Source organism: Bufo gargarizans, chromosome 5 (genome assembly GCF_014858855.1).
Source record: "Bufo gargarizans isolate SCDJY-AF-19 chromosome 5, ASM1485885v1, whole genome shotgun sequence".
Classification (NCBI taxonomy): Eukaryota; Metazoa; Chordata; class Amphibia; order Anura; family Bufonidae; genus Bufo; species Bufo gargarizans.
In genome coordinates this window covers 294,230,141-294,256,901 of record NC_058084.1, presented here as the reverse complement: position 1 = coordinate 294,256,901, position 26,761 = coordinate 294,230,141, and the positions used below count along the sequence as shown (strand labels likewise).

Sequence of the window (26,761 nt, the reverse complement as noted above, 5' to 3'; positions counted from 1 at the left end):
CCAGCCTCTATATAAGCTGGATCACATATAGCACCAACCATCCGTTCTCAGTAGTGAAGGGAAAGAAAGCAGGTAGCTGAAGTGAGGTACAGTGTTAGTGCAATTTTTTGTGGGTGCAATGTATTTGCACCCCTGATACAGAAAGATAATCATAAATTTAGCTGTTAATTCTGTGGGTGACCTACAGCGATTTTTTTGTGGCTGCAATGCAGAATTGTACTTTGTACCCCTGACACACAAATATAATAGTTAATCCGTCTGTTAGTTAGGTGCACCCTATATACCCATTTATTGCATGAAGTACACCTGCACTGCATATGTGATAGGGAAATTGATATAGTTAATCCGTCTGTTAGTTAGGTTCACGTCATATACCCATTTATTGCATGAAGTACACCTGCACTGTATATGTGACAGGGAAAATAATATAGTTAATCTGTCTGTTAGTTCATTGGGTGACCTCTAAGAATGAGGAGAGCATCAAATAAGGGACGTGGCCTGGTCGTTGTGCTGCTGGGTTTGGTGGAGCTCTTGTTGCAGGGAGAGGACGTGGTCGATCTGTGCCAGCTACACGCCCAAATGAAACACCTTCCTCAGGTGCAAGTAGGTGACAGAACATTCAGCGTTATTTTGTAGGCCCGAATACCGGTGTATGAATTGTGAGGGCAGAACAAGTAGAGGTAATAGTAGATTGGGTGGCTGACAGTGCCTCCAGATCCTTCACATTGTCTCCCACCCGGTCCCCTGCTAAAAAAGTGCAGAATTGGCACCTACAGCCCAGGGGCATCTGTATTTCACCTCACCCCCTTGCAAATCAGCCAAGCAGTCTGAGCACCAAGCCAAGCAGTAGTCTCTTATGCTTTTTGATGACTCTGCTGGCAGGGTTTCCAAGGGCAGTCCACATAGCCCTGCTCCAGAAGTTGAAGAGATTGAGTGCACTGATGCCCAACCACTTATGTTTCAGGATGTGGACATGGGAGGACCACCACAGCACATCTCTGATGATGATGAAACACAGGTGCCACTGCCAACTGTGGCGACTTTCTGCAGTGTGCTGACCAGCAAGGAGAGCAGGGGTGAAGAGTGGGTGGAGGATGATGTGGAGGATGATGGGATCCTAGACCCCACATGGAATCAAGGTCATGTGAGGGATGTATGCAGTTCGGAGGAAGAGGTGGTGGTTACACAGCACTAGCCGCACAGCAAAAGAGGGAGCAGTGTGCAAAAGCAGAGTGGCCATCCCCTAGCCAGTATACCTGCTACTGCCCATCACAGCCAGGGACTGAGCACACCAAAGCCAGCTCCAAGGAGTTCCCTGGCAGTTCTTCAGACAATGTGCTGATGACAAAATGCAAGTGGTGTGCAATCAGAGCCTGAAGCGAGGCATAAATGTTCTAAACCTGAGGACCACCTGCATGACCAGGTATCTAAATGCAAAGCACAAGCTGCAGTGGAGTAAACACCTCAAAAACCATGAAAGATCTCAGACTCCTCCTGGTCCCTCTTCTGCTGCAGGCTCGGCCTATTCCTCCCCCTCTGAAGTGATAGTGGCACCTTCCACCCCACAAACAGAGTATGTGGCAGCAACGCCACCATGTCCGGCACCGTCACCAAGCATCTCCACAATGTCCCATGAAAATGTTCAGCTGTCCATCTCCCAAACACTGGAGAGAAAGAGGAAGTACCCACCTACCCACCAGTGATCCCTGTCCTTGAATGCCAGCATTTAAAAATTCCTGGCCTTTGAAATGCTGTCATTCCGTCTGGTGGAGAAGAAGACTTTAAAAAAACTTATGGTGGTGGCTGTCCCACAGTACGTGGATCCCAGCCACCACTACTTTTCCAGGCGAACCATCCTCGCCCTGAAAAAACAAGTGGCAGACAAAATCGTGTGTGCACTGCGCAACACCATCTGTGGCAAGTAGTTTTGAGTGAGCATGCTTGTCCGAATACCGATTCGGCTCGAGCATCGCTTTGCTCGGCACATGACGGTATTCCGCCTAGTACCGCATGTACTCGAGCGTAATGCTCGAGTCTACTGCCTGCACATTTTGCGACTGCTAAGCAGCCAATCAACGTGCAGGTAAGTACTGCACTCACTGTATTGGCAGTAACCATGTTGGCTACTGGCATTAGCTGGCCGAAATGCGTCATCGGGTGATATATAGCACCCAATGACGCTTGTTAAGCTCATTCTAAGTCAGGGAGAGCTGAGCATAGGAAGGGAAAGAGAGCGTAGGGAGTCTAATTGAATTTAATAATAATTTTAAAAAAAACTTTTCATAGACCCAAATGTCCTTGTAAGAACTATTGTGTGTGACAGCAGCAATATATGTTTGTAGCGCAACCTGCGCTAAATTGCTCAGTGTTAGGGAGAGCTACAGTATGCATAGGAAGGGACAGACAGTGTAAAAAGTGTAATCGGAAGATTTTTATACAAAAACCTTTTCAAAAACTTTTTTAAGGACTATTGTGTGTGACAGCAGCAATATATATTTTTATCGCATCCTGAGAAAAATACAGTGTAATAGGCCGCTGCGGACAGTTAAATTATTTGCGTCACATTTCCTGTGTAAATTGTGCGCATCCCTAAAATAACAGTGACATCCAGTGCACTTTTTACATAGATGGTGTATGCTGCAGACAGTAATTATCCCCGCCACATCTCCTGTTTAAAGTGTACACATCCATAAAACATCAGTGACATCCAGTACACTTTTTCCGTGGACAATGTCTGCTGCGAACACTTGAATTTTCTGTGCCACATCTCCTGTTTAAAGTGTGTGCATCCCTAAAATATCAGTGACATCCAGTGCACTTTTTCCGTAGACGGTGTCTCCTGCAAACAGTTAAATTATCCGCGCCACATCTCCTGTTTACAGTGTGTGCATCTCTAAAATATCAGTGACATCCAGTGCACTTTTTCCGTAGACGGTGTCTGCTGCAAACAGTTAAATTATCCACGCCACATCTCCTGTTTAAAGTGTGTGCATCCCTAAAATATCAGTGACATCCAGTGCACTTTTTTTCCGTTGACGGTGTCCAATGCGGACAGTAAAATTATCTGTGCCACATTTCCTGTTTAAAGGGTGCACATCCCTAAAATATCAGTGACATCCAGTGGACTTTTTCCGTACACGTCCCCTGCGAACAGTTAAATTATCCGTGCCACATCTCCTGTTTAAAGTGTGGCCATCCCTAAAATATCAGTGGCATTCAGTGCACTTTTTCCTTAGATGGTGTCTCCTGCGGATAGTAAAATTATCCGTGCCACATCTCCTTTTTAAAGTGTGCGCATCCCTAAAATATCAGTGACTTCCAGTGCACTTATTCCGTAGACGGTCTCCCCTGCAGACAGTAAATTTATCTGTGCCACATTTCCTATTTGAAGTGTGCTCATCTCTAAAATATCCAGTGGACTTTTTCCGTAGACGTTGTCCCCTGCGGATAGTTAAATTATCCGTGCCACATCTCCTCTTTAAAGTGTGCGCATCCCTAAAATTTCAGTGACATCCAGGGCACTTTTTCCGTAGATGGTGTCCCCTGTGGACAGTAAAATTATCCGTACCACATCTCCTCTTTAAAGTGTGCACATCCCTAAAATATCAGTGACATCCAGTGCACTTTTTTTCATAGATAATGTCCACTGTGGACAGTAAAATTTTCCGCGTCACATATCCTGCTTAAAGTGTGCGCATCCTTAAAATATCAGTGACATCCAGTACACTTTTTCCGTAGACACTGTGAACTGTGACATTACCTGTGGTACCTGTCCTTTATAACGTTTCCCCATCACAAATACCTTTGTAAATTTGTTTGCACATACACTTCCAAATCCTACACTACTGTACGTGTGACATACTTTCAAGCATATATCACATTTAAAATGTAGAAGGCTAGCAGTAAGGGACGGTAAAGATGCCGTCATGCTGATGGTGCACGCAAAGGTCGTGGCCCTGGGTGCGGAGAAACAGTGTCTGATGCCAGAACACAAGAAAAACAATCATCCAAGATACCTAGTTTCATGTCCCAGTTTGCAGGGTGGCTCAGGATTACGCTCGCGAAGTCAGTCCAGTGTGAGCAGGTGGTCGGTTAGATTGCAGCAGATAATGCTTCCAGTCGGTTAAGCACCACCCTGTCTTCCACCAAATTCAGTCTAAGTAGCCAGGAGTCTGGTCAGCACAATCCTTACCCTGATCCTCCTTCCTCCCATGTACAGTCTGGCCCAAAAAGTGATCCTGTAACTTGTATAGTCCGAGGACCTCTTTTCATTGCCATTACTTGATTTGGCCCTCTCGCCAAGCACGCTTTAAGATTGACATGAGATCTTGTGCCCTGATTCCCAACCCCTTGAACATCCACAGTCATAAGAACATGACGGTGAGGAACGGCAATTAGTGTTAAATCAGGTGGATGATGATGAGACACAGTTGCCAATGAGTCAATTGCAATTACTGTTTCAAGAGGTTGATGAAGAGAATGAGACACAGTTGTCAATCACTGAGGTTGTGGTTTGGTCAACAAATCAGGAGGATGATTAGACTGAGGAAGTGGAAGAGGAGGTGGTGGACAATGAGGTCACTGACCCAACCTGGAAAGCCAAGCGATGACAGCAGTACAGAGGGGGAGAGATCTGCAGCACCGCAAGAGGCTGGAAGAGGCAGTGGGGTGGCAAAAGGGAGAAGGTGGGCCCGCAACTGTTCCATGGAGCAACCCCTTGCAGAAATCTCCCTTGCCAAGGGTTAGATTTTGGCAGTATGGCGCTTTTTTGAGGAAAGTGCGGACGACAAACGAATAGTAGTTTTCAACCTGTGCCATACGAAAATGAGCCGGGAGGTGAACACTAGCAACCTCACCACCACCAGCATGATCTGCCACATGTCATCCAAGCACCGCAATAAGTGGGACAAACACCCGGGTCCACATTCTGTGTCTGTGGGTCACACCACTGCCTCCTCTTCCCCTGTGTTATGTGCTGGCTAATCCCCTGTTGAAGGAGCAGGCCCAGATGCATCCCGCCCTGCACCTGGTCCTTTGCAAGCACCATCAGCAACCACATCCACTTCCGTGTCCCAGCGCAACCTCACCAGGGTGATAGCCAGACCAGCCTCAAGTCGTCTTCTCAGCGCAAATTGGATGATGAAGAGGAGGAGAAGGAGGAGGATACGTTTGCCTCCACTACAGAGGGTAGTACCCATGGAAGTTTAAATCCGTCTGTTCAGTGTGGGTGGGCAGAATAGGAGGAAGAGTATGAGGATATGGAGATTGAGATTGATTATCCTGATAACAACAGCAAAGTCTTGCCTGTTGGCTCTCTGGCACACATGGCTGACTTCATGTTAGACTGCCTTCCCGCGACACATGCGTTATACGAATTTTAGACAACATGGATTACTGGTTGTTCTCACTTCTCGACCCCTGCTACAAAGAGAACTTCTCATCTCTCATTCCTCTGATGGAAAGGACGAGCAAAACAGTGCAATACCAGAAGATCCTTGTTGAAAAATTGCTCCAAAAATTTCCATCTGATAACGCTGGTTGCAGAGTCCGTAGTTCCTTGGCCCCCAGTGTCAGGTGGGAATGCCATCAGCAGCGTCTGTACCAGCGTGCACGTGAACCTCTGCACCTCCAAATTCCGCACATGCACCAGGCAAAGGGATATCTGTCAAACCGGCTAAGCCCAGAACTGCTACAAGATTTCGCCCATTATTGCACACCACCAGGCCGGAGCTTGAGGCTCACTGGCACCAACCACTCATCGGTCTGTTGTTCCATGCCCGTCCACAGCTACTGTGCGGTGTGTTTTTTTTATCCCAAACAGATGAGTTTCAAAACTGCCTGCTGTCGTTTCCCCCTGGCTGTGCTGAAGTTGGTAGTGAAGGTTGACCAGATGAGGAGGCGGTAGAGGAGGAAGCAGATTAGGAAGAGGAAGCAACAGGTGGAAAAGAGAAACATCCTGCAATCCTCGGTGGCGGAAGGACATATGCCAAATTACTATCCGCCTCAGGCCCAGACGTCACTGCATTTACCCAGTGTGCAGTTAGGGAGATATAACGTCCCTGCTCGTGCGAACTGGTCCACGTATCGGTGGTTATGTGGACCTTGCCACTAGTGTTGATCGGGTGCTCAGGAACTCAGGCCGAACACATCGGGATGTTTGGGTACTCGACCAAGCAACCGAGTATAATGGAAGTCAATGGGAGAACCCGAGCATTGAACCAGATACCCCCTGCTCTGAAGATGGGAGGGTGCCTGGTTCATAGGAAAATGTCAGAAGTTGATGAAAACACCACCAAAATAGTTCTGGAATAGCATGGGGAGGATGTCTGGATGCATCTTGTACTTGCAGGTCACTGCTGGGAACGATGTTGTCCGCATAGTACGTCACTTTTACAGACTGACAATAATACACACAAAACCAAAGAAAAAATTGATTTCAGAGGAAAAATGTCTGTATATTTACTTTTATATAAAATGCATGTGCTGCCAAAAATTGCAGAGGCTCTTAGATACAACTTATATATCAGATATCAAATAAAGGAGGGCCTCATTCACATTGTGGTACATTTGTTCATGTAGTGGAACTCCTACACTCATAAAGCCTTTGCACTAAGTGAAAGGGCTGCCAAAAATCACAACACCCTTTGTTACACATAAAGGAGTGCATCATACACAGCCTTGAAAAATTGAGATTGATGGCCTGCTGATGACCCTCCAAAACATTTGGAGCAAGGGCCTGCTGATCTGACCATCTAAAACATTATGGGCAAGGGCCTGCTGCCGAATTGGTGACTCTAGATAACCTGTGGACGATCGCACGTCCCCGTGTTGGCAACGATCCATTCGGATGTCTGCCCTATTAATTTTTGATGTTCTTTTCAGCCTAAACCATGTAGACAATGGATAACGGGGGAATCATGGCTCGATTCCGGAGAGGGAGCCTTATAAACAGCTACGGCTACCACATCCAAGCAAGGCAGCATGCGCGCAAATTACCTATTAGGTATAATTAGGCGAGGGACTGCTGATGAGTGGACACTGTTAAAGATTTTAGGTGCAGGCCTGCTGGTGAGCTAACCCTCTAAAACATTATATGTGAGGGCATGCAGGTTAGCTGACCCTCTAAAAAATGTAATGTGAGGGCCTTCAGGTGAGATGACTCTGTAAAAGATTTGATGTGCGGGCCTGCTGGTGAGCTAGCCCTGTAAAAGATTTCATGTGCGGGCCTGCAGGTAAGCTGACCCTCTAAAAAATTTAAGAGAACTTGTCATCTGGATTTTGGGTATAGAGCTGAGGACATGAGCTGCTAGATCGCCGCTAGCATATCCGCAATATCCATTCCACATAGCTCTCTATGCTTTTACTGTGCGGCGCTCTAGCTTTGTGACGTCGGGGAGCAAGGAGGAGATTCGGAGGATGCAGGCTGGTGCTGGGCTCCTTCACAGTGGGCGTGGCTGGGCTCAGAGTTAGAGAGCGCTGGACTCATCTCACAAGCATGAAGGAGACAGGACTCATCTAAGGTTAATTTACATATCTATAAAATCGTTTTTTTGGACACAATAAAAGCACAGAGAGCTATGGGGACTGGATATTGTGGATGTGCTAGCGGCAATCAACACATTTAAAATGACTTTATGTTCAGCCACTTTCCTCTGGTGGAGTCGAGAAGTCATGGTCAGTCCAGGCCTTGTTCATTTTTATAAGAGTCAACCTGTCAGCATTTTCAGTTGACAGGTGGATACGCTTATCTGTTATTATGCCACCAGCGGCACTAAATACCCGCTCAGACAAAACACTGGCGGCAGGGCAGGTTAGCACCTTCAAGGCGCAGAGCGCCAGTTCGTGCCACGTGTCCAGCTTGGACACCCAGTAGTTGTAAGGCACTGAGGGATCATTGAGGACACTGACATGGTCTGCTATGTACTCCTTCACCATCTTCCAAAATGTTTCCCTCCTTGTGACACTAGGCCCCAGGTTTTGGAGAGTGTTGCCCTGCCTCTGTTGGAAATGCTGTGTGTTCCCCGAAGGCAGAGGAGAAGGAAGAAGTCGCCAACGCAGCTGGGGCACCGCCAGCACCTTAGAAGGGAGGGTTAGCATGGACGAAATGTGGAAAAACGTTGTCAGCACGCAACAACAACCAGCACCATCAGCTGATATGGAACGTCTTAGCGGGACAGCATTTCAGCAACATGGTGGAACAGTATATGTGCACACGCCTACATGTACTGACTGATGTGTCTGCCTCATTCAACTTCTGGGTCTTCAAATTGGGCACATGGCCTGAGCTTGCCCTTTATGGCTTGAAGGTGCTGGCCTGCCCTGCGGCCAGTGTACTGTTTGAACACGTGTTCAGCACGGCAGGGGGGGTTGATCACAGACAAGCGCAGCCGCCTGTCCACAGCCAATGTGGACAAGCTCACGTTCACTTTTTCTTTGTTTTCATATTTCCCAATGTTTTGGTGTCTTCCCAAGTTTATAAATAAAAAACAAACTACAAAAATAGTGTTGGCTATCTCTTCCACCACCGCCTCCTCAACCTCCTACTCCACTTTGACCTCCGCCTCCTAGTTCAAGATAATTATTTTTAACTTTTTTTTCAATTCTATGTTATTTTAATTCATTTCCCTATACACTTTTGTTTGCAGGGCAATTGACCTGCTCTTACCCCTATTTTGCTTCCTTTTGCAGTTCTCTAGCCCTTTCTATGACTTTTTTAGAGCCATTTTAGTGCCCCAAAGTTTGGGTCTCCATTGACTTCAAAGGGGTTCGGGGTCAAGTCCGGGTCAAGTTCAGGTCCCGAACATGAATTTAGCGGCGAAGTTCGGCTGAACCCTAACTTCCAGGTGTTCGCTCAACCCTACTTATGACAGTAGTAGGGGACAAAGTGCCTAGAAGTCATGAGAATGGGGCCCTATTTACCCCCAATTGGATGGAATGGTGATGCATGCTGTGGCTGCATTCAGCACTGTGGGACTGCTAGAGATAACTGTACACAACTATCTCTGGCAGTCACAGAGACTTGCATGGAATGGCTGCATAAATGCCTGACCACTGCTCCAATCAAACAAGGGAAACCTGGACCCCTATTCTTTTGTACTGTGGATAGGGGACAAATGTTTATCATGGGACAACCCCTTTAATAGCAAGTTAGAGAACTAGGATAGCCCTTAAGTTCCCACATATCACACAAGAATTAAAGATAAATACAGAAATAAACAGTAGCCTTCATAAGGATAGACATATGGAGCATGGCACATATTGAGTTGTTCGGACTTTGTATATCAATATGGACATAAAGGTGCACAAATCTGTACCCTTCAACATTTACTGCCTTTTGTTTAATTGTACAGTACAAAAAGTCACACGGTCTTAAGAACAATCCCATTAGAGAGATCTGTTAGGACTTGAACCCAGGGACTTCTGTGTTCTAGGCAGCAGCTCTTCCAACTGAGCTATTCTGCTTTCTAGACTTCTACTCTGCTGAACTGAAGCCTAGTTCCATGTGCCTCTTGTTCTGTTCCCGCATCCCTGGTTTGTGCCACCTTGTCCCATGATCGGACAACCTACTTAAACCCAGTCTTGCTCTTCCTGCCTTGCAAGATTATTGTGCTCTCAGCCTGTAATTAAGCTACTCTCTCCTGTGCTGCTGTTTTTATTTTCCTGATGCTCATCCTGTGCATCGACCACTGGCTTCCTCCTGACTATGGTATTTGCCTACTCCTCGAATACTGACGCTTATCATGTGCATCGACCACTGGCTTCCTCCTGACTACACTATCGGCCGTTCGATTACCCCAAGTAGTTGCAATAAAAGACTCTGAACCATTACAGAATAATCTCGCCCAAAAAAGGAGTCTGTTGTGACCACCTTGAGGCAACAAGTGGCTGAGCTTCAAGAATTTGGTTCTACTTATCAAGAAAAATGTTCTGATTTAAATATCCGTATGCCTCTGCCATGAAAGTTTAGAGGGGATTATCACCATTACCGAGGATTCCTTAATCAATGCCACATTTACTTTCAAATGAAACCTGCTCCTTTTACTAGTGACAGGAAAAAAGTGCTATTTATCATCATTCTTCTGACAGATGCAGCTCTTGCATGGGCCTCCCTTTATGTGGAAAAGAACTGTGACCTCTTCAATGATTTAGATAGCTTTATCACTGCTATGGATCAAGTTTTTGATTACCCTAATCATTGTGCCACAGCTGAGACCAAATTGCATAATCTTCGACAAGGACGTCACTCAGTTACTAAATACACATCAGAATTTTGTCGTTGAGTAGCTGACACCACATGAAATCTAGCAGCCAAAAGGAGTCAATTTCGACAAGGGTTATCAGAGCTAGTAAAGGATGAGGTTGCCAGAGTTGAGGCTCCTGATAATTTGGAGGATTTTATTCAACTGTGCATCCGAATTGATCAGAGACTTACTAAACGTAGAAAAGAGAGACTGCAAATATTTGGAAACAGACTCACCTACTCCTTCAGTCACTCAGCATTAAACACACAGCAAAAATCTAAATCCTTACCAGAACCTATGCAGATTGATTTAATCCGAAAACCTCCTCAGTGGAGAAAGTGAGGCGCCGTACAGAAAATCTGTACCTCTATTGTTGGGGCCCAGGACATTATGCCATTAACTATCCCAACAAATTTCAATGGTCTATAGCTTGCACTAGTGCTAAGGTAGATAGCAATTTTGAACTTTCAGAACTGCCGGATTCAGTTATGCAGACCATCTCATCTGTAACCCAAAACAAAAACAATATGTATTCATCATCTTTTCATTTTGCCATTCTGATACAGGTCATAGTTGGGAACAATAAAATGCAATGCTCTGCCATGTTAGATTCTGGGGCAGGGAGAAATTTCATGGACTTACAATTTGCGTTTGATAATAAAATTGCTCGTAAAACAAATTTTGTGCCAATTAATAAGGAAACTATTGATGGATCACCTTTATCATCTGGACCTGTAACTCACAAGACAATTGACCTTGGAATCTGCATTGAACCTGATCATCATGAAACTATTAGTTTTCATTTGATTTATTTTCCCAAATTCCCAGTTATTTTAGAAATTCTGTGGTTTGCTATCCATAATCCATCAACTGGGAATCAAGGTCTGTTACATTTTCTTCTGAATACTGCAATGACAATTGTCATATACGTCCATCCATCCAAAAACAAATAAAAGTTTCTGAAATTTCTCATCAGTTATGATAAATTGCCACCTCAATATCAACAGTTTAGTGATGTCTGAAGCAAGAAAAAAGCTGATTAACTACCCCCCATCGTCCTTACAATTATCCCATCGAGTAGCTTCCTGGAGCTACTATTCCTTTTGGCAGAATTTACAATCTCTTTGAACCAGAATTAAAAGTGCTCAGAGAATACTTAGATGGACATTTAAGGAAAGGCTTCATTTGACCCCCCTCATCCCCAACTGGGGCACCTTTGTTCTTTGTAGAAAAGAAAGACACAGCCTTGAGACCATGCATTGACTACAAAGAAATAAATAAGATAACTATCAAAAATCATTTACTTTTCCTCTAATTCCTAAGTTGCTGGAAAGACTCCACTCTGCTAATATTTTTACCAAACTAGATTTAAGAGGGGCCTATAATCTCATACGCATTCATCCAGGGGATGAGTGGAAGACCGCCTTTAGAACTAGATACTGACATTTTGAATATCTGGTTATGTCCTTCGACCTCACTAACGCTCCTGCAACATTTCAACATTTTGTTAAAGATGTGTCTCGAGACTTCTTAGACCAATTTGTTGTTGTGTACCTTGATGACATCCTTATATTTTCAAACACCTTGGAGGAACATAAAAGACATGCTCAGTTAGTCTTGGAACGTCTACTGGAGAATAATCTTTATATCAAACTGGAAAAATGTGAATTTGAACAAACAAGAATCCAATTTTGTGGATATATAATCTCCCTAGAAGGTCTGAGTATGGATCCTAATAAAATCAAAGCTGTAATAGATTGTCCGACTCCAAGAAATCTTAAAGATGTTCAGCGATTTATAGTGTTTGCAAATTTCTGCAGGACATTCATAAAAGACTTTTCTAAAATCATCTTACCAATCACTTTACTTACTTTACTTACAAAGAAAAAACAAGTATTTTCATTGTCTCCAGAGGCACAAGTTGCTTTTGACCAGCTAAAGACTCTCTTTACTTCTGCACCCATAATGGTCCATCCAAATCCTGAATTGCCTTTTGTGTTTGAAGTAGATGCCTCAGACTCTGCTGTAGAAGCTGTCCTATCTCAATGAGTTGGAGACAAGATGCAACTCCATCCATGTACTTTTCTTTCTCATACCATGTCATCAGCTGAAAGAAATTGTGACATAGGAAACAAAGAACTGTTGGTCATTAAAGTTGCTTTCTCTGAGTGGAGACATCGTTTGGAAGGATCTAATCACCAAGTGACTGTCCTTACTGAACACAAAAAAAATCATCCGTACAGCTAAGAGACTGTCTGCAAGACAGGTGTCAGGAAGCAGGGGGTGTTACCCCTACTCTGGGACCACGGGCACGGCGCAGGGCACGGGTTCCCCTTCAGCTCGGTAGAACACCTGGTGCCCGAGGTGCGGGTGCACGGCGTGTGCGCAGTACACAGGCTGCTCGCACATTTCCGGGTGCATAGAGTTCCTGCATCATCCGGCTGTCAGGTGTGAGCCTTGCTGAGGGAGATTCCCAGTACACACCTTCCACCTTCCTCGCCTGCCATTGGTTCCTGGGGAGGGTGGTTCCTACCTTCCCTGGCTATAAAGACCTGGCCTGAGCTCTGGTTCATTGCTGAGTTATTCCACCTTATGGTGAACACCTAGCCTCCCTGCAGATCCTTCTATTGCCTGTTGTTTCTTTGTATCCTTCCCGGCTACTGACCCCTGGACTGTCTTCCGCCTTGAACCTTCGCTGCCTGCCTCGACCCGGATTGGACATTGACTACCCCTCTTGGATTATCCCTAAACTTGTACCGCATTCTGGGCTGTCAGCTGCTTACTGCCAGTGGGTTCCTCATCCCACTACTGGCTCCCTGGGAGGTTCTGACATAATAACTCAGCCTTCACCATGGAACCCGCAAAAGCAGTGGATCCCATGACGGCCATGACCCAGCAACTTAACCTCATGACGCAGGCCTTTCAGGAGATGCAAGCGAGTCATGAGCACCTGCTGCAGAGGGTTGCCACACAGGAGCAGCGCATCGCAGAGCGCACCGCGCTACCACCCTCGCCTCCCCCTACGCCGGCGCGCACCCTGGAAGTGGTCTCTAGCGAGCCGTCAGTCAGCCTCCCTGAGCGGTTTTCAGGAGATCGGAGGAAGTACCGCTCCTTCATCATCTCCTGCGAGCTGTTGTTTTCCCTGAAGCCACGTACATATGCCACGGACTTCGTCAAGGTACGCACGGCAATTTCCTTGCTCTCAGGGCCTCCCCAGACCTGGGCGCACCAACTCCTACTAGCCGATGACCCAGTGCTGGCATCTTGGAAGTCCTTTGCCGCAGCTATGCAAAGACTTTATGATGACCCCCTGCGTTCTTCAACCGCCAGGGGTACCTTGCGCACCCTCCGCCAGGGCAGACGTCCAGTGGAGGATTACATCATGGAATTCCGTGAGGTAGCCCCGGATACGGGCTTGAACGAGGTGGCCTTGATTGACCAATTCCGCATCGGTTTGTCCGAGCAGCTCAAGGATGAGCTCGCCCGCATTGGGGTGCCGGGCTCCTTGGGGGGCCTGATGGACTCAGTAACCCACCTGGATCGCCGCTTCCGGGAAAGACGACAGGAGCGACAACAGACCCCGCCTCTAACGGAGCGCCGGTCGGAACCCTTAAGGCTTCCTGTTCCTGTGGCAGCAGACGGTAACCAGGAGGAGCCGATGCAGATCGGGGCTGTTCGGGGTCCCCTGTCCACAGTGGAGAGAACCAGGAGAAGAACCTTGCATCTGTGTTTATATTGCGCAAAACCGGGCCATTTCCTGAAGGACTGTCCCATCAAACCTCCCGAAGGTAGGCCGGAGACACCCACGGTATGCATTAACCTACCTATGTATAACAACTCGTCTCATCTCACCATCCCTGTTTCCCTGCAGCTGGGCAACAACAATATTGATCTCTCTGCCATCATTGATTCGGGCGCAAGCAGCTGTTTTATGGACAAGGATCTGGCTTCCCAACTAGGCATCCCGTTGCGCCCTAAGAAGAACCCATCCCAGCTGCATCTGGTGGATGGCAGCACCCTAAAGACGGGACCTATCGCCATGGAATCACATCCCTTGTTCCTCCGCATCGGCCTTTACCATTCCGAGAAGATCGTGTGGGACATCGTGCCTTCCCCCTTGTTTCCAGTCATTTTAGGCATCCCCTGGCTTAGGAGACACAACCCCACGATTAACTGGACCTCTGGCTCCATCACCTTCACGCCCCCCTCCGGTTCTCCTGTTCACGCGTCTCCGGCTCCAAGCCCTCCTGCGGTTCTGGGCACCGTTGAACACAGACTACCTGACAAATATCGGGACTATGCAGACGTTTTTGAAAAAAAAGGAGCAGACGCCTTGCCGCCACACAGGCCTTATGATTGCCCCATTGACCTGCTCCCTGGAGCCCCACTGCCGTACGGGCGCTTGTACAATCTGTCCGAACCCGAGACCAGGGCCCTGAAGGACTACATAGAGGAGAGCCTAGCGAAGGGGTTCATCCGTCCCTCGACCTCTCCAGTTGGGGCCGGCATCTTCTTTGTGGGGAAAAAAGATGGGGGTCTCCGGCCCTGTGTCGATTACCGGGCCCTGAACGACATCACCAAGAAAAACCGGTACCCACTCCCTCTCATTCCCGACTTGCTGGACAGAGTCAAGGATGCCCGTTTCTTCACCAAGATCGACCTTCGTGGGGCCTACAATCTGATTCGTGTCAGGGAGGGGGATGAGTGGAAGACAGCATTCCGCTCACGGTTTGGGCACTACGAGTACCTTGTCATGCCCTTCGGGCTCTGTAACGCCCCTGCCACATTTCAGTGCTTCATCAATGACGTCTTCCGTGACCTGTTGGATACCCATGTTGTGGTATATCTGGACGATATCCTTGTCTTCTCCAGATCACTGCCACAACACGAACGGCATGTCAAATCGGTGCTCCAGCATCTGCGGACCCACAGTCTCTATGGCAAGCTTGAAAAAAGCACCTTCGAAGTTTCGTCCATTGAGTTCCTGGGCTACATCCTATCCCCAGGTCGAGTGAAGATGGACCCCAGGAAGATCCAGGCTGTCCAGAATTGGCCTGTCCCCCGCAATCGGCGGATGGTGCAGCAGTTCATTGGTTTTGCCAATTTTTACCGCCGATTCATTCGGAACTTTTCAGCGATCTGCGCTCCCATCACTGCTCTGACCAGGAGCAACACCCTGTTTGAATGGACCCCGAAGGTCCAACAGGCATTCCAGCACCTTAAGAGGCTGTTCACACAGGCACCTATACTAGTACAACCGGACGCCTCTTGCCCGTTTTTTCTGGAGACCGATGCCTCCGAGGGGGCTATCGGGGCTGTTCTCTCCCAGGTCCAAGGGGAGAAGCAGCTTCTCCATCCCGTTGCCTTTTATTCCCGCAAACTCACCGGGGCCGAACGCAACTATGATGTGGGTGAGAGGGAGCTGCTCGCTATCAAGGACGCCCTGGAGGAATGGAGACATTTGCTGGAAGGAGCCGAAAACCCTGTGGTGGTGTACACCGACCATCGCAACCTCGAATATCTCCGCAGTGCCAAGCGACTGCGTTCTCGACAAGCCAGGTGGGCTCTCTTTTTCTCCCGTTTTCGCCTCCAGATTACCTATCGACCGGGATCCAAGAACGGCAAGGCTGATGCCTTGTCCCGTATGTGCTCCTCCGAGGCCGATCCTGCACCTCCGGAACCGATCCTGCCAGCCGCATACTTTCTAGCCACCCAACACTCCTTGATCGAGAGGATCCGACGGGCCAGCATGCCAGCTCCAGAGGAGGCAGCCCATCTGCCAATGAAGCAGGGGCTTTGTTACCACCAACAGTGGATCTACGTCCCAGTCTCCCAGCGACTGCCTGTACTACAGCATCACCATGACCACCCCACAGCAGGCCACCGAGGTAGGCGCAACACCATGGAATGCATCCTACGTCAGTTTTGGTGGCCCTCTTTGGCAGCCGACGTACGCTCCTTCATAGAGTCTTGTTCCGTGTGTGCACTCTACAAACGTCCCACCTCAAAACCTGTTGGGTTATTACAGCCTCTGCCAGTGTCAACCCTTCCATGGCGCAACATAGCCATGGATTTCATTGTGGACTTACCGCCTTCACAAGCCTGTACCACCATCATGGTGGTGGTGGACAGATGTACCAAGATGTCCCACTTCATTCCGACCTCCGGTCTCCCGACGGCCCAAAAAACCTCAGAGTTGTTCCTCCAACACGTGTTCCGGTTGCACGGGCTCCCTGATTCCATCGTCTCAGACCGGGGCTCACAATTCACCTCCCGCTTTTGGACCCAGTTTTGCCGTAGCCTTCATATCACTCGCAGCCTGTCTTCTGCCTATCACCCCCAGTCCAATGGGCAGACCGAAAGGACCAACCAAACTCTCGAACAGTTCCTTCGCTGTTACACATCCCATCTACAAGACGACTGGGTGAGCCATCTCCCCTTCGCGGAATTTTCCTTCAACAATCAGCTTCATTCCTCCACCGGGCTCTCACCATTCTATGCCAACTATGGCTATCATCCCGCAACTCTCCCGGATCTCCCCCTTGATGTCCCAGTGCCTGAAGTGGCTCAACGGCTCCGGCTCCTACGAGAACTGAGGCGGACCCTAACGCAACAACTCCAGGCCGCTCAGCAGCGGCACAAGATGCAGGCAGACCGTAGACGCACAGAATTCCCCAGGTACAAAGACGGGGACAAGGTGTGGCTTTCCACACAGCACCTCAAGCTGTCCTGTCCCTCCCGAAAACTGGGACCCCGTTACATTGGTCCCTTTGAGATCGTGAGTATGGTCAACAACGTTGCAGCCAAGCTCCAGTTGCCTACTTCCCTGGGAATCCACCCGGTATTCCACGTGTCCTTGTTGAAACCACACCGTGCCAACCCATTCCCGGACCGGGCACCTGCTCCACCACCTCCCATCCAGGTGAATAACGATGATGAGTATGAAGTCCAGGAGATCCTGGACTCCCGCCGCCGGCGTGGGGTCCTGGAGTATCTCATCCACTGGAAGGGGTACGGTCCCGAGGAGCGTTCCTGGGAGCCCTTGGGGAATGTCCATGCGGCCGGCAAGGTGCGGGCGTTCCATCGGGCTCACCCCGAGAGGCCTTCCCAGGGTCGCGTCCGGAGGCCGCTCCTTGGTGGGGGGCTCTGTCAGGAAGCAGGGGGTGTTACCCCTACTCTGGGACCACGGGCACGGCGCAGGGCACGGGTTCCCCTTCAGCTCGGTAGAACACCTGGTGCCCGAGGTGCGGGTGCACGGCGTGTGCGCAGTACACAGGCTGCTCGCACATTTCCGGGTGCATAGAGTTCCTGCATCATCCGGCTGTCAGGTGTGAGCCTTGCTGAGGGAGATTCCCAGTACACACCTTCCACCTTCCTCGCCTGCCATTGGTTCCTGGGGAGGGTGGTTCCTACCTTCCCTGGCTATAAAGACCTGGCCTGAGCTCTGGTTCATTGCTGAGTTATTCCACCTTATGGTGAACACCTAGCCTCCCTGCAGATCCTTCTATTGCCTGTTGTTTCTTTGTATCCTTCCCGGCTACTGACCCCTGGACTGTCTTCCGCCTTGAACCTTCGCTGCCTGCCTCGACCCGGATTGGACATTGACTACCCCTCTTGGATTATCCCTAAACTTGTACCGCATTCTGGGCTGTCAGCTGCTTACTGCCAGTGGGTTCCTCATCCCACTACTGGCTCCCTGGGAGGTTCTGACAACAGGCAAGATGGGCATTGTTTTTCTCTAGATTTAATGTAATCATTATTTATCGGCCAGGTTCAATAAATGGCAAGGCATCAGCCTTGTCCAGGAATCTTGCTTAACCACAGGGGGGGTCTAAAGAGTCTACTAATTTATCTTACAAAAGTTTTGTAGGAATACTGGACTCTAAAGAACTTTTAACCATGTTCAGAGAGGGATACCAGAATAACTCTTTTCTCAACCATCCTTCCAAAGATGTAAACCTTTCCTTTTAAAGAGGGTTTTTTTAAAGCAGGAACACAGAATATATATCCCTGAATCTGCTTGACTTAACGTCCTTAAATTAGTCCACGATTCAAAAATTGCAGTGCTTCTTGGAGTCATAAAAACGTACGACCTACTGCTACGTTCATTTTGGTGGCCTAATTGTAAGAACAATGTTAGAAAATATGTTTCCTCCTGTTTAACATGTGCATGAAACAAGACACCGCAATCTCCTCCTCTAGGTCTTCTTCAACCACTTCCAGTTCCATCTAGGCCTTGGGGATCAATTTCCATGGATTTTATTGTGAACCTTCCTCCGACTAAAGAAAAGACTACCATCCTAGTTGTTGTGGACCAACTCACAAAGATGGCCCATTTCATTCCAATTAGAGGAATTCCTACTGCAGAACAAACTGCAGAATTAATGATTAAGGAGATATTTTGGTTGAATGGAATTCCTGATAATGTAATTTCAGATAGAGGTGTTCAATTCACATCAAGATTTTGGAAAAATTTCTGTACAACTTTAGGAGTTACAGTTATGTCTTCTACTTTTCATTCTTAGTCCAATGGCCAGACGGAAAGAACAAACCAAACTCTTGAACAATACCTCTGCTGTTTTATTTCCTCCCTTCAAGATGATTGGGTGGACTATTTACCAACAGCAGAATTTGCCTGCAACAACTCCAAACATAGTGCTACATCTCTAAGTCTTTTTTTTGCTAACTCTGGCTTACATCGAGTATTTATTACTAACCCCCCTCTTAGTACACCTATTCCTGCTGTTACTCACAGACTAAAGAAATTGCAAAAAAAAAAATGAGGAAACTAACAGAGATGCTACAAGAAGCCCAAGAAGACTATAAGAAAGCAGCTGATAAACATTGCAAAGTTCTTCCTACCTTTAAAGTTGGTGATAAGGTTTGGCTATCTACTATAAATCTGAAAACACATGTTCCATCTCCAAAATTGTGTCAAAAATTCATAGGATCTTTCCAGATTTCTGCACAAGTTAACAGTTACCTTCCATCTCAAACTGCCCAACAGATTGAAAATACACCCTGTGTTCCACGTGTCATTGCTCAAGCCATTCAACGAAAAACCCTTTACAGGGAGAATACATTATTGAGAAAATTTAGGATTCTAGAATTTTCAGATGTCAAGTGCACTGGAAGGGTTATGGACCAGAAGAGATTTCATCGGGACCAGAAAACAATGTTCACGCCCCTAGGCTTACAAGGGAATTTCTTCACAGACATCCAAAGAAACCAGCTCCTAAGAGGTCCAGAGCCCATCCTGAAAGGAGGGGACTACTGTCAGGACTTGAACGGAGGGACTCGTTTGTTCCAGGCAGCAGCTCTTCCAACTAAGCTATTCAGCTTTCTGGACAGCTCCTGTGCTAAACTGAAGCTTAGTTCCCTGTGCCTCTTGTTCTGTTCCCGCTTCCCTGGTTTGCTCTACCTTATTCCCTGATTGGACAACCTATTTAAACCCTGTCTTGCACTTCCTGCTTTGTGAGATTATTGTGCTCTCAGCCTGCAATCAAACTACGCTCTCCTGTGCTGCTGTTTATCCTGACACACATCCTGTGCATCGACCACTGTATTTGCCTACTCCTCTATTACTGACGCTCATACTGTGCATCGACCACTGGCTTCCTCCTGACTACGTTATAAGCAGTGCGATTACCCCAAGTAGTCGCAAAAAAAGACTCCGAACCAGACCCGGACCGTTACAAGATCTTAAAAAAAAAAATCATCTCTCAAGTCACTAATAGAACTTCATGTCTAATATTCTTGTAATTTCTGAGATAATGTATTTACTTATGATGGGAATTTTTTTTTAAAGTTGTATAAAAACATTCAGGTCTAAGTATTTCAATCGCAGATGCTGATATTCTGCCAAATGCCTGGTTAAAGGTATCATTCTTTGTTAATACATATTTTTGACGTATTAAGTAGAATTAACATACTGTTAGGCCTCTTGCCCCGAATGATATGTATGCGTTCCGTGCATTGGAGACTGTTATTTGTGGTCCCCAATGCACGGGCAACGTCCGTGTGGCGGCCGGGACGGATCCGTCTGCACTGCAAAAAATATGAGCACTGTGATGCAGAGTGCACATGGGCCTGCCACAATACGGACACGGGCACACAACGTTCGTGTGCAAGAGACCTTAGACATATACTTACATTTTCTGACACATAACGTTATATTCATTTAAAAATATAGCAATGGTTTTCACAAACAATACTAAGATAATGCTTTGCTGTTCATGTTCATTTTATTCTGGTTATTAGATTGCTTTGCTTGTGTCATGTGATCCTTATTTGATTGATAAAAATATATAATGTAAAAAAAGTTTTATATAAAACATACTTGTGGCAAATAATATGATATACAAAATACCACAAGTTTTAAATAATGTAAAAACTCACATTAAATTTTAAACATAGCCCTATAGACAAATCTGTTTGACCTTTTAAATATTTTGTTAAAAATGTTATTAGGATTTATTAATGATTTTATGTGAAATCACAGTGTCTCATAGTCACTTGCAAATACTCAGCTATATAACATCAAAAGTATCAGCTGGACACTGAAGAAGAAATAGAAAGGTTAAATAAAAAAGAAAGGGCACTCTATTTGAAGTAATCATATTTTTGGTGGTTAGATCAAAGGTCAGCATCAGAGGAAAAGATAGAGAAAAAGACATCATGTAGGAGTACAAGCAATTTTTTTATCTCTTGCATTTTAGGTCACTTTGTGTATCATTTTTCCATTTAGTCATACTGACCAACGCTGAGTAATATAATGTATTTTTATTGTATAATCTACAATGGCATTTAGTAAAGTAACTAGGAGAGTAGGCTATAAATTATTTTTTGTGTGAATTTTTGCCTTGTTATATTTTTGCCCTGCAAATTTCCTACTATAGAGCTTCCATATATATAAGATAATAAAGCCATACATTAGCATTACATTAGTATATGTGAGAAGTATGGCTTTGTAATATCACAAAATTAATACAATGGGAGACATTTATCAAGACTGCTGTTTTTAATGCCAGTTTTGACATAGTTTGTGAAGGTGTGAGTCAAACATTATTCAGAGGTGAGTGCCTCTTAAAAATTTTGATACATCTCGGCAGGTCTTAAATATCAGCCATCAAGGTCTTGAGCATTACTTGTGGCAGAAACAAGTAATGGTAAATGTGTCAGGCCTCTCAGGACCAACACCCTCCCGCCCCATGTCCTGCCAACTTATAACAAAGTCATGTTGCAGAGAAGGGGCAAAAAGTTGCACATTTTGGTGCAAAACTGGGCTTGATACCTCAAATCAAACCAAGGGAACTTGATAAATCTCCCCCCTTAATTATGTAACAAATGTTTACATCCAGCACAAAACAATGAGTGATTATTACCTCTAGAACAGTGTTTCCCAACCAGTGTGCCTCCAGCTGTTGCAAAACTACAACTCCCAGCATGCCCGGACAGCTGGAGGCACACTGGTTGGGAAACACTGCTCTAGAACAAGAAGGTCATGTTAATGAAATAGTAGTTGTAGTATGTTTAGCAATTTCTACGTTGACAATGTTAATGTGCAGAACTGCATCGACAATCAGCAATAGACTTTACTTTGATGCAAAATATATTAGGGATGGCATTAGAGAGTCTTTTCATCTTATATATTTGATATAGTGCAGAGTACTGCAGTTAATGGTGTATACTTTGCTCAACATATAACAAAATATTAAATACAATGTAAAAATAAAATAAAAAGTTGTAAACCAATAGGGTATAAACCCTTCAAGAATTTAACATTAGGTGAATGATTTTTTTTTATACTTTTGTGTTTTGTATTTGTTCTAATGAATTGGGTCAAATAATGTTTTTTGTTTTTTTTCTTTGCACACAGGTACCTTTGTAGTTCAAGTAACCGCTGCTGATGCAGATGACCCTTCTTATGGAAACAGTGCCAAAGTTATTTACAGCATTCTTCAAGGCCAACCATATTTTTCTGTGGAACCAGAAACAGGTTGGTGTAGTTATCCATCATCTACTGTGTGTGTAATTTTGATGCCCAAACATTATCAGGGTGAAGCATTCTACCATGCTGTTTGAAATAAGGCACAGGTGCACAGGTGCAAAAAGCCTTTGCTCCAGGTTTCTTGTATGGAAAGGTCAACATTGTTTTTCAAAAAGGCATTTTGCATAAAAAAATATTTTTTCTTACAAATCTATGGTGCCATTGCCAGATTTTGTTTAGGTGAGCAGTGCTTAGTGGAAGGTGCAGAAACACTGCAGCCAGAAAGCTGGCATAAATTATAACTGAAATCTTTGAAATCAAAGCCATTTTGGCACTTTTTTTCAAAAGCACTGCATGTTGTAACTCTTAGCGTTTTATCTGGCAATTTTCACATCCCCTTCTCTATAACAGAAAATGACATAAAGAAAGTGCTAGTATTCTAACAAACATTTACTAAGCATGTTGCACAGGAATTATGGCATAAAATGCACCAAAAAGAATGGCATTTTGATTTGCACCAAATATGTCAACTGTTTTCTCCAGAATTTTTACCATAAAGAAAACATCACACCAGAAATCAGTTATAAATGTCAAAGTGGGCAGGGCTATTAAATTGGCGCATATTATGCCTCACTTATCATCCTCTTATAAGCAGAAATGGCTCAAATTGTTTCAGATAATTAAGTCAGCTTCTGTGGTGTTTGGTGTAAAAAGTCACATTTATGGAATAAAGATGCAACCTTTTGTCAAAAAGTCACATTTATGAATAGTGATGGACCAACATCGGCCGGGACAATTTGCAAACGCATGTTCGCGATCAAATGTTCGCAAACCACACGTTTGCGGCAGGACCCATTTACTTTAATGGCAGGCGAACCTAATAAAACCTTCAGGTCATATTTTCAGCCATCAAACACTTACTAGAAGTACACAAATAGTCCCACAACCTGGACAGTGACATACCAGAGGGGGATCATTGGCAAAATTCCCACAAAAAATTGGTATTTTAATCAGGGGCCATTTTTATGCGTCTTAAAGGGAAACTCTCACAAATATGCCCTGCTGGAGCCTAGATTTTTTTTTATTTACTATCGATTTGAGGTATACAAATGTGCAGCACTCCACGTTTTTGTATCCTGCTGAGTCCATTTAAAAAAATGCATACGTTAACGTAATAATTTTTTTTCTACCATGGAACTATATGGTGAACGGAAGCCACTGTACAAAATCAGTCTGAGGCATCTGTTAACGCATACATTTTTGGTATGCATGAAATGGATGGTAAAAATAGTATGTGAACCCAGCTATAGTGTCAGAATAAGCACCAGTACACAGCGGAGCAGCGTGGCGGAGAGAGGAGAGGCCGCCATGTACTGACAGAGCTCTATCTGGTCCTGGTGGTCAGGAATGAGAACTGTGCTTCCCAAGGATAATTTTCTACTGGGAAACACAGGGCACAGTATAATATGCTAGAATCTATATAATATAAAGATATTAGCCCTACCCCCGAATAATAATACAATTAGGTGGTAATTTATTATATAGAAATACGTCTATGTTAGGCATATTTATGACAAAGATTGTGGTGCAAAGGTCTTTAGCACCGCAATCTGCATATTTTTCCTGCTCATCCCAGGTCTAAAAAAGGATGGCATCGGCAGGAAAAGGGATACAGTTATGGCCATCCAGTTATTGGATACCACTGCCATACATGGACCGGATAACACCTTTGTACAGTGACCGGATAACACCGCCATATTGTGCCTAGATAAAAGGGTATAAGAGAGCACAGCGCAAAGTGTGGTATGAGGGCACAATGCAGGGTAGAAGGGGGAAATAGTATGGGGTGAGAGGCACAGTGCGGGGGGCACAGTCACATGACCCTGTGACATTAGTAGGTCCTTATGGTGAAAGCGGTTCATACACCACCATAATGATAGGCAGAGCAGTGAGACAGGGGTGTGATTATGTGGCTAGAGATAAAAAATTTAACTGTTGGCCAGTATAGGCCCCACAAATTAGGCAATAGGCATATACCTGACAGCAAAGAGCTTTGGATTCTGTGGCTGGAGGTACATTAAGCGGTAACAGGATAAATATATAACCATTGGCCTGTACAGGCCCCGAAAATTAGGCATTCACCAGACATAAAAGGCCATTTATGCCGCTGTATATACATAAGGCAAACCCATTATTTGTTCTGGATGGTGGTGGATATGTATGGGCTGGCATGAGGAAATTCAAATACACGTGGTCATCACAGGTGTTGAATTCCTCCGAGATCCATCCTTCATTAATTTTTAAAAATGTGAGGTAGTCCACACTGTTGTGAGCTAGGCGAGTGTGCTTATCGGTCACAATCCCCCCTGCTGCGTTGAACGTCCCTTTGGACAGGACACTCGACGAGAGGCAAGCCAAGAGTTCCATGGCAAATTGTGCCAGCTATGGCCACGGGTCAAGCCTGCACACCCAGTAGTCAAGGGGTTCCTCTCTTCTCAGAGCATCCACAACGGCCGTTAACCCGGACACCTGTCGGTCTAGGCGTTCCCAGAGTCTGGATCGGATGAATAGCTGTCGATGGACTAGCTGCAAGAATGATCTCATATCCGCACCTGTTTCCCTGTGGGTGGAAATTTCTCTGCCAGTGCCAGCAACAGCAGAATGCACCATCTATAACAGCAAGGCCTGGAAATGCTGCATTTTTACAGGTAACATGTTCGCCATTTTGTGATTGTACCGGGAGTTTAAGTACGTTGCCACCCAGTACTGGTCCTTGACTTTTATGCTTTTTATACGGGGGTCCCTCTTCAAACACTAGAGCATGAAGGCCTGCATTTTCATTAAATTGGAAGTGGTGGAGCGCTCTGGCTCCTGCCCATCGCCCAAGAGAATGTCGTCCTCGGTATCCTTCCCCAGCCACGGACAACACCAGTGATCCCTGAAAAGTTTAAAGCCTGCTCTTCTTGCTCCTCCTCCCCCTCCTCCTCTCCCAAGCTACCATCCAACTCCCCCTCCTCTTCAATCTCCTGCTGACTTGTCTCAGATGGAGTAGCCCCCCCTGGGAATTCATTCAGCATTGTGACTTCCTCATTTTTCAGCTGCTGCTCCCCAATGGCTTGATCAATGACACAACACAATCCACACTCCAGAAAGAAGGTGTTAGGTACGATGTCACTGATGGCACCCTGGCTGCGACTGACCAGTTTGGTAATCTCATTAAATGGCTGCAGAAGTCTTCATGAATCACGCATGAGCAGCCACTGGCATGGTGAAAAGCTCCCCAGAACCTGTCCTGCCACAGAGTTCGTACAGGACCGTCAGAAGGTTCACCCAGTGGGCAGTAAAAGTTATGTACCTTTTCTGCCTGTGTTTTCTAGACCACATGTCTGTGGTCAGATGTATCTTGGCACCAACACTGTGTGCCAGAAGTATATTAACTTGCCGCTGAACGTGGTCATATAGTTCAGGGATGCCCTTCTGAGAGAAATAGTTCCTTCTGGGGACCTTCTATTGCAGTGTGCCAATTGCCACAAATTTTCTAAAGGCCTCCAAGTCCACAAATGTATATGGCAGTAGTTGGCAGGCTAGCAGTTCCGACAAGCCAGAGGTCAGCTGTTGAGCAAGAGGATTTCCAGTCTCATAATTTTTTTTACGCTTGAACATTTGGGCCACAGAAGCCTGCCTTGTGCCAGATGAATGTGACCACAGCACGGTGGAAGGTGGAGGACAAATGGAAGGAGAGAGGAGAAGAAGCAGGACATGGAGCGCTGCGAGTGTGGCTTTTTGGGTACTGTCTGCGTTTCTCCCACTGGGCTCTGTGATGGGAAGCCAGGTGACTTCTTAAGGCGGTTGTCCTGAATTGAGTGTTGGGCTTACCGCGACTTGTGAATTGACAGCACGGGCTACAGATGGCAACACTATTATCAGCAGCTGAGACGTTAAAAAAACACTGCGAGTTGTGCCTGCTTCTTCTCCTTCTCCTCCCTATCTGCTGCTCTGTCTCTCCCTCTGAACTCTCCTCCTCTTCCTCTCTTGTGGGCACCCATGTGACGTCAATCGACACGTCATGATCATCACCTTCACCATCACTAACATTAGAGATCTCGGAGTAAGCAGCAACAACGGGGACCACCCTCCTTGGGATGATTTGGGTACTGTTGTCAGACCTCTGTGTGGCGGCTGTTGCTGCCTCCTCTTCCTCATCTGATGCTAAGAATGGCTGAGCATCAGTAAGGTCTGGGAATTGATTGGAAAATATTTCCTCTGACTCGAGTGGAGGGGCTATGGTGGTGGTGATGGTGTCTTTGGGCACAGCAGAGAGTGAGCAGGGTGCAGATACTGAGGATGAGAAGGGTACAGAAGCAGAAGGCTGAATGAGTCACTCAACCAACTCTGGTGTGCCCTTTGAAGTTATTGCATGCGGCTTTTTCAACTTCCCACTTAGGCTTTGGCCTGGTGCACCTTCCCCGACCCCTACCATCCCTGCGGAACTGTCTGCTACTTCCTCTGCAAGTCATTGTTTAAATGACCC

At 46.1% G+C, this 26,761-nt stretch overlaps 1 protein-coding gene across 6 annotated transcripts in view; it reads left to right on the top strand.

Moving 5' to 3' along the window:
• LOC122938086 (cadherin-10-like) overlaps window positions 1-26,761 on the top strand; it is a 516,432-nt gene that overhangs the window by 201,351 nt on the left and 288,320 nt on the right. For 5 of the 6 annotated variants that reach the window (XM_044293378.1, XM_044293374.1, XM_044293377.1 and 2 more), the window contains exon 3: window positions 22,120-22,239. The exons of the other annotated variant lie outside the window; for it this stretch is intronic. In XM_044293378.1, the coding sequence (XP_044149313.1) occupies window positions 22,120-22,239 (120 nt within the window). The remainder of the gene's footprint in view (window positions 1-22,119; window positions 22,240-26,761) is intronic. 6 annotated transcript variants of the gene reach the window in all.